The sequence below is a fragment of the Notolepis coatsorum genome, assembly GCF_963971535.1.
Source record: "Notolepis coatsorum genome assembly, chromosome: 1".
Classification (NCBI taxonomy): domain Eukaryota; kingdom Metazoa; phylum Chordata; class Actinopteri; order Aulopiformes; family Paralepididae; genus Notolepis; species Notolepis coatsorum.
Window position 1 is genome coordinate 66009468 of NC_140165.1, and position 14377 is coordinate 66023844.

General features: G+C 43.6%; 1 protein-coding gene across 1 annotated transcript in view; it reads left to right on the plus strand.

Moving 5' to 3' along the window:
- Nucleotides 1-4166: 4166 nt before the first annotated feature.
- psmc3 (proteasome 26S subunit, ATPase 3) overlaps nucleotides 4167-14377 on the plus strand; it is a 54458-nt gene continuing 44247 nt past the window's right edge. The window contains exons 1-3 of the mRNA XM_084333361.1: nucleotides 4167-4238; nucleotides 7909-7989; nucleotides 10855-10980. Of these exons, the coding sequence (XP_084189487.1) occupies nucleotides 4197-4238; nucleotides 7909-7989; nucleotides 10855-10980 (249 nt within the window). The 5' untranslated portion in view covers nucleotides 4167-4196. The remainder of the gene's footprint in view (nucleotides 4239-7908; nucleotides 7990-10854; nucleotides 10981-14377) is intronic.

Sequence of the window (14377 nt, forward strand, 5' to 3'; positions counted from 1 at the left end):
ATAATGGTCATAGTATGCACCCAGCGGATAGTGGGGCGTAGAGATAAAAGTAAAAATAAGTTAAATAATAGCAAGGGTAATAAAGTGCAGACACGTTTTTTTTTTTTTTTTTTTTTTTTTACAGTGCACTACCCCCTCAGTGCAGTGGGAGGCATGACATGGCTGGTTTTGATGTTGTGTCTAGATGTGTGCTGTGGCTGTAGACAGCAGCAACACACTGCAGGTCCACGGGGAGTTCCTCCCACTGCCGCTTGTGTGGCTGGTTGGGAGAAGAGGGGACAGACAGACAGTCAGATATACTCACTACTAGTCGCCATAATGCGCAAAATGAGCATTTCTCTTCAGGTTTTAATATACACATGTAACACACTACACACACATAGAACTGCACATCGACCTCTTCTGGGCCAAGAGATCTGCTGAAAAGAGTCAACGAAAAGAAGCCTCAAATATTCAGCTTTTATGATCACTAAAGTGCAGACATATAAAATCACAGTTTTTCACATTAGGATCTAACATCCCAACAGGCCACCTTGTTTATGGTTTGATTCAGTTTTTAAATAGACAATGATAAAAAGAGTAAGATAAAATAGACAGAGTAAAATAGTGCAGTGCAATAAAATAGTAGAATAGAATAGATCAAATATATATTTTTTACAGTGCAATAAAATAGTTCTGGATTACTGTTCAACAGTTCAAAGTCGTCTTTACCTTCTCTGTTTGGTATCCACAGTTTAAAACTTGACAGTCTTCCCTCCTGTTTGATACCCACTTTGACCTTTCGAACCTCCCACTCAGGGCAAACCTCCCTCTCAGGGCGCAGTTCCCTCTCTCAGGGTGCAGTTCTAGGCCTGAGCTGATCTACATTATTTTATTGTATTCAGTTGATAAAGTATGTTAGGGTTCATAATCCTTATAGTCCATATGACTAGTTGTTTTTTATTTTTAATATTAACCTTTATTTACCCAGGGTAGGTTCGCTGAGCACAGATGCTCTTTTTCCACTACGCCCTGCTTCAGATTCACACAGTTGCATTCACACCTGGGAGCTGCCCAGTACAACCACAGTCTGACACCGTTGGCCACTGAGCAACTCCACTGGAGCAGTTGGGGGTCAAGTGCCTTGCTCAAGGACACTTCAGCGGTTGGTGTTAAGGGGATAGGAGAGAGTTATTCATTCACTTCCCCAGCCCAGATTTTTTCCTGCCGGTCCGGGGGATCGAACCAGCGACCTTCCGTTCACACAAACCCGCTTCTCTAACCATTAGGCCACCGCTGCCCTTGTAGTTGTATGACTAGTTTTATTTTTATTTTACTTGTTTCTTTTTTATGAACGTCTCAGTGTTTGATGTCTTTTTTTTTTTAACTTTACTGTATTTATTTCATGAACATGATGTAAGAAGAAGAAGAAGAAGAAGAAGAAGAAGAAGAAGAAGAAGAAGAAGAAGAAGAAGAAGAAGAAGAAGAAGAAGAAGAAGAAGAAGAAGAAGAAGAAGAAGAAGAAGAAGAAGAATGAATGAATGAATGAATGAATGAAAACTTTATTTAACAGATTGCAGAATGGGTACAATACAGTACGGCTCAATACATACAATTGTTAAGGGGATGCAGACCTGAGAAAGACGTTTGTCTTGTTTCCATCAGGGTCCCCCATTTTCAATTCATATAGACATTTATGACATACACAACATACATGACATTTATGGCATAGGGACATATAGGTATTTAGTACTGATACATTTGTGACATAGGCGGCATTCAAATATACAGTACTGTTACCCCTAGATCCCGACAGAGTATATACATATGATGGGGAGGGGACTGTACATTAGGAGGGGGTGGGAGGTAAATATACATACGGCGGGGAGGGAATATATACATGCGGTGAGGAGGAGACTGTCTATTAGGAGGTGGTGGGGGTTTTGGGCATTTACGGTGGCCAGTTTCGAATTGCAGCCTCCCGTAGGTGCTCTTTAAGAGCGGTTTTGAATGTGGGTAGGGATTCACATTCCTTTACAGCTTTGGGTAGGGCGTTCCACATTGTTGTGGCATAATTGCAAAACGTGTTTAGTCCCTTGTTTGAGCCGAATCTGGGTTTAACATGATTTGTTGAGCTTCCTCTGGTGTAGTGGTTGTGGTATTCACTGACCTTTGGGAAGTATTTTGACATGTACATGGGCACCCCGGTCGTATAGTGTATCTTGTAGACCAGGCCCATTGCAAGTTGCTGTACTCTGTCGTCTACTCTAAGCCATCCTAGGTTGTCAAAGTGGGCAGGGGTGAGGTGGGTTCTGGGGTTCAGGTCAAGTAGTAGTCTGACCAGTTTGTTTTGTGATGTTTGTAATTTTGTTTTAAGCGCCTTTGAGGTGCTTTGGTACCATGAGGTGCACGCATAGTCATAGTACCCTTGAATGAGTGCTCCTGCCAGAGTCTTCAGGGTATTCTTGTTTACCAGAGAGGAGATCCGGTACAAGAATCTAGTTCGTTGGTTGACTTTTTTTATTACATTGGATGCCATTCTGTCACAGGAAAGATTTGCCTCTAGGATGGAACCCAGGTAGGTAATTTCGTCTTTCCTTGTGACAATATTGTCACCCACTGCAACTGAGAATCCGTCGGTCTTGCTGAGTTTGTTATTTGAACCGAAGAGAATGGACTCTGTTTTGCCCATGTGTAATGATAGTTTGTTATCAGCGAGCCATATGCAGATTTTGCCTAGTTCCGTGCTGAGGGATTTTTCAACCTGCAATTTGTTCTTGTCAGAGACCAGCAGGGCTGAGTCGTCCGCAAACAGGAACAAGTTGCAGTCACAGGCTGACAACATGTAATTTGCATAAATTAGGAAGAGTAGCGGTCCTAGTATGCTTCCTTGTGGAACACCACAGCTCACTGTGAGGGGGGGGGATAGAGTACTGTTTACCTCTACCATCTGTTCTCTCCCCTCCAGGTAGGATTGCATCCAGCTCACTGATAAGCTATCAAAACCAATTGCTTTTAGCTTGTCCATTAGAATGGAGTGATTGACAGTGTCGAAGGCCTTTTGTAGGTCCAGCATGACCATGCCGCAGTATTTGCCCGCGTCCACCTCTTGTTTGATGTGGTCGTTCAAATAGAGGAGGCATGTGTCAGTGGAGTGGGACGTTCTGAAGCCAGATTGGAATTCGTAGATTCAATTTTTTTCCGCCAGGTACTTTTCGACCTGTTCGTAGACTATTTTCTCCATGACTTTCGAGATGGAGGTACGAATAGAAACAGGGCGGTAGTTGCCTGGGTCTAATTTGCTGCCCTTTTTGTGCAGAGGGGTCACTCTCGCAATTTTGAAGTCCTTGGGGACGTGCCCCTGTTTTATAGAGAGGTTTATTATGTGTGTGATGACTGGGGTGATGGCGGCTGCTGCGTCTCTGAGGAATTTGGAGGGGATGTTGTCATGGCCAGTGGCCTTGTTAGGTTGGAGGGCGCTCAATTTTTTGAGTACCTCATCGGTTGTTACCATTTCAAGTTTGAAGTCGTCTTTGTGGACCCCTAGGTTTTTGTAGTATGCTACTATGTGTTCTACCCCATAATGCCCTGAGTGGGAGGGTAGTTTGTTTACCAGTGTTGTGGCTATGTTTGTGAAGAAGATGTTTAAGTAATTGGCTACATCCAGCTTGTCTGTGATGAGCGTGTTGTCCGTCTTTATGTTTATGTTTGAGAATCTGGTTTTAAGTTTTTTACTGCAGCCTAGTTGATTATTGAGTAATTTCCAAAGTTCGCAGGGTTTGTTTTTGTTTTCCTCAGTTTTGTCGTTGATGAAATTTCTTTTTGCGGTTCTGATCATGGTGTTTACGTCATTTCTTAGTCTGTTTCTTTGGATTTTTAGTTCAACCACGTGGGCTTGGAAGAAGAAGAAGAAGAAGAAGAAGAAGAAGAAGAAGAAGAAGAAGAAGAAGAAGAAGAAGAAGAAGAAGAAGAAGAAGAAGAAGAAGAAGAAGAAGAAAATAGTATTTTGTGAACATAATTTTCAGTTGAAAGGATCCTATATTATGATAACATAATGATTTATTCATATTTGAGTGAGACATGAGGTTAATGGCTCTGCGACTGCGCCAGGTTTCATTGTATTTGAAGACATAGATATATATCTGACCACAGGGGACAGTCAACTGTACCGGAAGGAGACCGCAGCGGAGAAGAAGAAAAAGTCAAAGGCAACCAACATGGCGTCTCTGAACGACAAGTCTGTGTGGGACGAAGTTGAGGTGAGTTTAATTAATCAAATCATCACTTTGGTTTGCTGTTCACTGTTGTCGGGGTGCGTTTAACTCGTGTAAGTGTCCCCGTGTTGAAGTGAGTGGGTTCTGTTCGGGCTTTAGAGCGTCTTGCTTCGTCGCCACCGGGACCGTGACGCAGCAGCTAGCTGTTGGGCTAGCTGCGTTAGCATGATGCTAAGGGGAACTCGCGTTATCGTTGCGAATGAGTGAAACTAAACATAGTCGTAGATATCAACAATGACTGTTATTGTTTTTTAGGCAGGTTGTTGGACTGTTCAGGATTAACTTTAATGTTTAAAGTTAATGGTGGTTTTCTAGGACTCGGCATCACTGCCTACAGGCAGCACACATTACATGTTAGCATCACACTGCTGTCACAGTAGTGGTCTCTCTCCTCTCTCTGTCTCTCTCCTCTGTGTCTCTCTCTCTCCTCTCTGTGTCTCTCTCCTCTGTGTCTCTCTCTCTCTCCTCTCTGTGTCTCTCTCCTCTCTGTCTCTCTCCTCTCTCTCTCTCCTCTCTGTGTCTCTCCCTGTCTCTGTCTCTCTCTGTGTCTCTCTCTCTCTACCTCCTCCAAGTCTGCATCTCTATCTCGGTCAGTATTTGTCTCTGTCTCTACCTCCCAGCATCTGTCTGTCTCTCACCGTCAGTGTCTGTTGTTTGTATGTGTATCTCTGTGTGTCTGCATATATGTAGCTTGTATGTCCAACATATACTGTGCTCAACCACGTTAGGAGGATGAGGTTGGGAGAAATCTAGGGACAGGTATCGTTAGGATTTGATTAATATCGGTACCATTATTGATACTGCTATCAATACATATGACACATGGAGAATTGGAGATATATTAAAAAGCTATCTAAAAAAAACTATTAAAATATAAAAATGTTGGTCTTATTTTAAATTTATAATTTTTTAAATAAATCTAAAAGACAAAGTACATTTTGTTCCCTGTTTTTCAGCATTTAGCTACAGGTGAACATAGCCCCTTTCGTGACTTTCGGTTTGCAAGCCTGTGGCTTTTGTGACCGGAGTCACTTGCCCACCCGCCCCGATCACCCAGTAGCGAAACGACCAAGCGTCGTCAAGGGGCTCGCGGTGTGTCAAGAATACATCAGATCTGAATTTCAAAGATACCCAGCGTACAATATGGGTCTAACACAGCTTCACGATGGGGTCTGGAAGCTCGGAGTTGCTAATAAACAGTTTAAAACATTGTTACTCGACGAGTGGTATTTACAGACCGAACGTCCATCTCCGCCGTTGGTGTCACAGCGCATGCGCACCATGCCGCGTTCACGTTACTGGGAAGAAGCGGAAGAACCAGAGGACATCTCGTTGCTACAACTAGGAAGCCTTCATGCTTTGACTCTATATATATCTATGGATGAAACGCCCACATCCATACTTCCGCAATTCGTGACGCGAAGTGGGAGATATGGGGTCTATAAAAGAATCCCATATGTCCTAGTAGGAATTACCACTAGGAGGCTGACGTGAATGGTTTTTCCCAGTCGGAAACTGGTTCTTCCGCTTCTTCCCAGTAACGTGAACGCGGCATGGTGCGCATGCGCTGTGACACCAACGGCGGAGATGGACGTTCGGTCTGTAAATACCACTCGTCGAGTAACAATGTTTTAAACTGTTTATTAGCAACTCCGAGCTTCCAGACCCCATCGTGAAGCTGTGTTAGACCCATATTGTACGCTGGGTATCTTTGAAATTCAGATCTGATGTATTCTTGACACACCGCGAGCCCCTTGACGACGCTTGGTCGTTTCGCTACCGGGTGATCGGGGCGGGTGGGCAAGTGACTCCGGTCACAAAAGCCACAGGCTTGCAAACCGAAAGTCACGAAAGGGGCTAAGGTGAACACTGCTGCAGATAAACTGTCATAGTTATACTGGTGTTATTTCAAGATAATAAAGTAGCTATAATGAGTCAATAGATAATACGCAGTAATGGCAACTAGGTTACTCACCCTACTCATGTACGGTAGGCATCCCCACACTACACAGCATTTACAGACATAAATAATACACTTCATGGTTCATCTCCTAGTCTGGGTATTCAGTAGGTCAGAGAGGCAACTGCCCGTGTGAGTGACCTAAGGATAGTAGTACAGTACTTTTGAAATGTTCATTGTATAGGGGGTGGGGGAAAAAATCGATACGTAGTAGTATCGCGATACTTTGCGTGGCGATACTGTATCGATACAGGGACGCCAAGTATTGATAGTTAATTATATATATATATTTTTTTTTTATAAGGAAGTTGCATTGTTCATTTCAATACCTGTAATAGTACAGTAGTCCACACACACACACACATGTGCATTCAGTTAAGTTGGAATATGACTGTAATACAAACGGTTCAGTTTGTCAGGTACATACATGCAACACAGATTTACAGTGTTTAGTTTACATCTGTCTACTTGAGAAACATGTTCTGCAATAAAAATGACAAATAAAGACTTATATTGTATATGTGTGAAATTAATCGTTCCAGCAATGTTGGCTTTGTCAATACTGAACGACTGCGGCATGTCTTGCTCCAGAGTATTGCATACATCTCAATCTGAAACGGTTAAAGCAGCCACTCATCTGGCTCTGCAAATAGATCTCTAGAGACGATGTGTTCTATGCGTACGGCCTGCGCGGCCAGAGCATCTAACTGTTCTAAGTTAACAGCAACATATAATCCATTTCAGAAGCACAACACACGCAATAAGTTATAATAATAATTTATTCTTGAAAGTTCTGGGATTTTAAAGTCGTATTTGGGAGCAATTGACCAATGGTAGGCTTTTTATTTTTGTTTGTCTCTCTTTCTGACATGGATTAAGCGAATTCTCTTTTTAATTAGGGCTGGGCGATATGGAAAAAATCATATCGCAATAACGATATGCTAATGTTATCATATTTCTCGATATCGATAATTATCGAATTGTTATAAGTATAATTTTTTTTTTTTTTTTAACAACAGATGTATGTTTATTTTGCAGCAATTCTTTGTCATTGCCGCCATCTTTAGTGTTACATCCCCTCACACCCCAGTTCTCAGGCTGTAGCTGGTTTAAAAGCGAAAGTAAACCGGCTTCTCTGCTGGCTGTGGCTCCAGGGGAGTTGAACAGTTCTGGCTCTGCTAGTTTATTTTCGATCTTTTGGCGCTTTTTTGGTGGACAAACCACCGCACATGTGCACCGTGACTTGTGACTGGAGTCTAGTTCTGCTAGCACACATAGCCTACTGTGTACAGACGGTTTCAAACTGTATTTTAAATTAGAAAGCAAACAAAATAAATGGACAAAAGAAAAATAAATCTCAATTTGGTCAGTATTGTCATTTGGACAAGCAAAGCCATTACTTTAAGTTGCAGGCAAGAAAGACAAGTCTGTCCACTGTCTCTGCTTTTAAAACTGCCCTGTTGCAGGCAAAAAAAATTATGATTTTTCGTTTTTTTTTAAATTTCGATATCGTTTATTAAAATATATCGCGATATTTATCGTTATATCGCCCAGCCCTATTTTTTATTCACTTTTAGCCTTAAAAAAGTTCTTATAAAAAATGCTTGTCTTAACAATAATCGTACCACCAAAATCGAATATTGTGAAATGTGAATAGTTAATTGCAGTATTACCGTATGCTGTTTTTTTCTGCAGGATGGAATCGGAGAGGAGGTGTTGAAGATGTCGACTGAGGAGATCGTCCAGAGAACCCGTCTGCTGGACAGTGAAATAAAGGTATCTGGAACCTAACCATAACTCGTTAACCTGTCCTACCTACCATAACTCTAACTAACCTGTCCTACCTACCATAACCCTACCTAACCTGTCCTACCTACCATAACCCTAACTAACCTGTCCTACCTACTAGGGGTGTAACGGTACAAGCAGGGCAACTGAGATTGGCATCTGGGGAGATGGTGCTCTACTCCGGTCATACAGAAGAAGGCGCCCCACACACGGAAGGGGTGGCCCTGATGCTGGCTCCGGAGGACGGAGAGAAAAAGATATCACCATCCTCATGGGTGATTTCAACGCCAAGATAGGAGCCAACAACACAGGCTACAAAGACATCATGGGCGTACATGGATTGGGGCAGATTAATGAAAATGGAGAAAGGTTTGCAGACCTGTGCTCCCCCAACCAACTGGTAATAGGAGGCAGCATCTTCCCCCACAAACGTATCCACAAGGCCACATGGAGATCTCCAGATCAAGTTACGGAGAATCAAATAGACCACATATGCATCAACAGAAAGTTCAGGAGGTCATGGCAAGATGTATGAGTCAAGAGAGGGGCAGACGTGGCATCAGACCATCATCTCGTGCTGACGATCATAAAACTACGTCTGAAGAAGTACGCCACAACCACCGGCGCAAGAACCAGATATGACATTGGACTTCTTAGGAACAAAGAAATACAGAGTAGATTCCAGATCAGCCTTACCAACAGGTACCAGCAACTACAGGAACAGGATGAAGACACAGATGTGGACATAGAAACTTAATGGCAGCACACAAAGACGTTGTGGCTGGACACCTGCAAAGAAATATTGGGAAAGAAGAAGACAAAACACAAGGAATGGGTCTCAATGGAAACACTCCAGAAACTGAAGGAAAGAAAGGAGGGGAAAGAGAAACTGAACCCAAGCAAAACAAGATCAGCAAAAGCAAAGGCACAGGAAGAATACACCCAAGCCAATAAGGAGGTGAAGAGTAGCATTAAGAAGGATAAAAGAGATGAGATAGACAACCTAGCCAAACAAGCAGAAACAGCGGCAGGGCGAGGCAACATGAAAGAGCTCTATATGATCACTAGGAAGTTAGCAGGCAAGTTCCAACAGACGGACAAACCGGTAAAAGACAAACAGGGAAACCCACTTACAACAACAGAGGAGCAGCGGAGAAGATGGGCTGAACATTTCAAAGAACTACTGAACCAACCAGCCCGACAGAGCCAGCGGACATTACACCAGCGGAGAGAACACTTCCAATAAACTGTGATAAACCCAGCAAAGCAGAGAAAATAAAAGCTATTATCTCGACGAAGGATGGAAAATCTGCAGGACCAGATGAAATACCAGCAGAAGCCATCAAGGCCGACTTGAAGACTGCAGTAGATATGCTTCATAGCCTCTTCACCAAGATCTGGGAGGAAGAAAAGATTCCAGAAGAATGGAAAGATGGTATCATCAAGCTACCAAAAAAGGGAGATCTCACCAACTGCAACAACTACAGAGGAATAATGCTTCTATCAGTACCGGGAAAAGTACTCAACAGAATTATACTGGACAGAATGAGTGTTGCTGTGGATCCCATGTTTTCGAGACCAGCAGGCAGGCTTCCGGAGCAACAGATCTTGCACGGACCAGATCGCCACCCTGCGCATCATTATAGAGCAATCCATCGAATGGAACTCTCCATTATACATGAACTTCATAGACTATGAAAAAGCCTTTGACAGCGTGGATAGAGAGACTCTGTGGAAACTGCTGAGGCATTATGCTATCCCAAAGAAAATCATCACTGATTCAAAACACATATCAAGGAACATCATGCAAAGTTTTACATGCAGGCCAACTGTCAGAGTTTTGAGGTCAATACCGGTGTGCGTCAGGGATGCCTCCTATCGCCCTTTCTCTTCCTCCTAGTCATAGACTGGATTATGAAGACCACTACAAAAGGAAAGAAAAACGGCATACAGTGGACCCTATGGACACAACTGGATGACCTCGACTTTGCTGATGACCTGGCTCTCCTGTCACACAACTACAACCAGATGCAGGACAAGACAACCAAGCTGGCAACTACATCCCTTGACTGGGTTGAGAATAAACAGGAAGAAAACCAACCTAATGATGATCAACACCTCTACCAACAACACAGTCACAGTAGGTGATTAATCCATACAGGAAGTCAACTCCTTCACTTACCTAGGCAGCATCTTGGATAAGAAGGGCGGCACAGATGGCGATGTCACAGCCAGAGTAGGCAAAGCCAGAGCAGCCTTCATAATTCAGAAGAACATCTGGTCCTCCAAGGACATCGCCATGACAACCAGAAGTGCGGCTCTTCAATTCAAATGTAAAATCCGTCCTTCTCTACGGTTCAGAGACTTGGAGAATGACGAAAAGAACATTGCAGAAGATACAGACCTTTATAAACCGCTGTCTGAAACGCATCTTTGGAATCCGGTGGCCAAACAAAATCAAGAATGAGGAACTATGGCTGAAAGGAAGACGGGAACCAGTGGAGAAGCAGATCCTGAGACGAAAGTGGGGATGGATAGGCCACACTTTGAGGAAACCGGCTACCAGTACTACACGACAGGCCCTGACTTGGAATCCCCAGGGGAAGCGGAAGAGAGGGCGGCCTAAGAACACCTGGAGGCGGGACACTGAGGCGGAGCTCAAGAGACGAGGAACTACCTGGGGGGAGGCAGAAAGGACACCCCAAAGCCGTGTTGGATGGAGAAAAGTCGTAGATGGCCTATGCTCCATTGGGAGCGATGGGCCTAAGTAAGTAAGTAAGTAAGTAATGTTATTCTTAACGGTATGGATGACATGACTATAAATAATCTGAAATGTAATCTCTGTTTTAACAGATTATGAAGAGCGAGGTTCTCAGGGTGACCCATGAACTTCAAGCCATGAAAGACAAGATCAAAGAAAACACGGAGAAGATTAAAGTCAACAAGACCCTGCCTTACCTGGTGTCCAACGTTATAGAGGTAATACCACCTTAAATGCAGACCCTGCCTTACCTGGTGTCCAACTTTATATAGGTAATACCACCTTAAATGCAGACCCTGCCTTACCTGGTGTCCAATGTTATAGAGGTAATACCACCTTAAATGCAGACCCTGCCTTACCTGGTGTCCAACGTTATAGAGGTAATACCACCTTAAATGCAGACCCTACCTTACCTGGTGTCCAACATTATAGAGGTAATACCACCTTAAATGCAGACCCTGCCTTACCTGGTGTCCAACGTTATCGAGGTAATACCACCTTAAATGCAGACCCTGATTGGCCGAGCGTGCGCATGAGCCGCGACGCGCTCCTCAGCCAGGCTCCGCTTAACGCAATTTATACAAATGGAAGTATTGATTACGCCGTAACGAATCATTAAAAAATTATATCCTTAACTGGAATATGTTGTGCCTTTACACATATGTTGGATTATGTAATTGGTTTGTCATGACAAACTAATAAAAAATCGCGAATTAACCGGTGGCTACAACAACACACAGTAACTACATGCATCATTGTTTACAATGAACGGTGGGGCTAATCGAAAGGACTGGACACGTTAAACAGCAATCAATTAATTTAATATAACAGTCCGGTTCTGTGTTTGTTTGTCTGTAGATTGTTGGTGAACAACTAACTTTAGGTTAGTTTAACGCGTCCGTGTCCAGTCCTTTCGATTAGCCCCACCGTTCATTGTAAACAATGATGCATGTAGTTACTGTGTGGTTGTAGCCACCGGTTAACCCTTTATCTGCCAGCGATTATTCTGATCTTAATCTCTTCTCTGCCACCACTATAAGTCTATGGAGATGTTCCCCTTCTTTGCAGGGCTATAACTTTTTAAATTGTATTGCTAAATTGACATTACTATTTAGGGCTGGGCGATATGACCAAAAACGTTATCGCGATAAAATTATAAAATTATTTTCATATAATTCGATATCGATAATTATCGTCGATATAATGTCCGTCAAGTTTAATTAACTTCTTATGCTGCTGCGAATGTCTCAAGTCGAGTTGATGTCGTCATCAGTCTGCGCACGTTAGCCGACAAGCGGAGTATCTCATGACAATAAATATGACACTAAAATACTCTCTTCCGCCACAATATATTGAAACGACGTCCACTGTATATCCCACACTACCATAAACGTGGCCTCAGAATTCAAAACACACACATACTCGGCACGTAAATATATAAAACAGTGCCGTGCAAGCTAGTTATCCTAGCCAGCCTGTTGGTTCTAAGCGGAGTATTCCATGACAATGTGCTAAATAGGACACTAAAATACTCTCTTCCACCACAATATATTGAAACGGCGTCCACTGTATATCCCACACTACCATAAACGTGGCCTCAGAATTCAAAACACACACATACTCGGCACGTAAATATATAAAACAATGCCGTGCAAGCTAATTAGCCTAGCAAGCCTTGTTGTTGAGTGAGTGAGTCCTACCTCCTTCCGGGTCTCGGCCATCTCCTTCACTGATTGGTTGTTAGCTGTTGTGCGTAAGTACGTCATCACGTAACGCTGGTTGTTGTTAGTGAGTGTGTTGAGCCGAGGCTGAACGGAGCCAAGCTTGGAAAATCGATATATCGAAACTTTGCGACCACGTTTCATGTTTATTTCGAGGAAATAATTTATCGCGATAGTTATCGTTATCGTTTTATCGCCCAGCCCTATTACTATGGCCCATTCAACGTAAAGTATCTATCGTTTAGGATGTAGCAACGTTCTACTTTTTCATTCACATATTCATACTAAAATACGGTCTAAAGTATAAATATGTTTTTATCGTTTTCTGCAGCATTCTGCAGAACGCGAGTTATAGCTATAAATACATATATTACATCATCAAATGTAGTTTGATACCGATTGACGTCATATTAAAACTTTCAATTGTACAAGGTCCTAAACGTCCTGCCTCATCTGCTGGTGACCGGAGGGGGGGGGGGGGGGGGGGGTTTATAAGTCCGTGCCGACGTTAAATCATTTATTTAGTATGGGCGATACATAGATCACAGCAGTTTATATGGATCATAATATTAAAACACGCTGAAACTAGGCGGTTAGGTGGCGTAGCGGAGATTGCGTTCGTCACCAACCCCGAAGCTGTGAGCTGGATTCGCCTGTTCAAATCCAGCTCACAGCTCCGGGGTTGTCACCAGCTTGGCTGGCCGTTCACACTAATACAATTAAGCATTACATCACGCGCAGGAGTGGTTTGTGAACAATAAACCATGCCTAGGGGTGGTCGTTATTAGAGGGTGGGAGAAGCTGGCGGGGTGGGTCCGGGTCGTTGTAAACAGCGACTCCTACAGTTCGGTCGGGGCGCCTGCTAAGCGCGGATAGGACCTGAGTGGGATAGTGTGATCCTTCCACACGCTACGCCCTCTCAGGGAGGATCCGCGCTGCCAGGTGAAAAGAAGCGGTTGATTGGCTGGACGTGTGTCGGAGGAAGCACGTGATAGCCTCCACTCTCCCAGATGATCTGACTGTGGGGGGTAAGTGCGCAGCGACCAGGAAGGGATTGGGAATTGGCATACGACTAACATTGGGATGGGAGAAAATCGGAGGAAAAAATGGAGGGGAAAAAAGATTAAAAAAAAACACGCTGAAACTTACCGCATCTTCCTCTGACCGTTGGGTGGTCAGCGTGGAGCAGAAAGTTCTCTTATGGGATGTTGATATATGCGATCCATTTCCAGGTTGTATAATAGTATATACGTCCAAATCATGTTGTTTATCGAGTTATTGGCAACTGATCGCTGTCCAGTGTGTCGAGCTAGAGTCCCGCTAACGATAGCGAGTGCCTGGACCGAATATGGATGAGCACCACTTCCGGCGCGTCACTTCCTGTTTGGGCGATCCGCCGATCGGCCACCAGATGGCGCTCTTGAACCGTTGGAGAGTTGAGAGGAGATCAACAGGAGATCCCAAGTCTCCGTGGGTAAAATATGATTGCCATCACAGATTTTTGAAATATTGATCTCAAAGACGCCTTACGGCGTCATTGGCAGATTACGCATGGCGGAGAATGACGTGGGAACACGTCATTGGCGAATAAAGGGTTAATTCGTGATTTCTTTTTTATTGGTTTGTCATGACAAACCAATTACATAATCCAACATATGTGTAAAGGCACAACATATTCCAGTTAAGGGTATATATTTTTTAATTATTCGTTACGGTGTAATCAATACTTCCATTTGTATAAATTGTGTTAAGCGGAGCCTGGCTGAGGAGCGCGTCGCGGCTCATGCGCGCGCTCGGCCAATCAGAGCAACGCGGGAGGGCAAGTTGGCTGCCGAAAGTATTCACGCTACCTGGTGTCCAACGTTATAGAGTTAATACCACCTTAAATACAGAC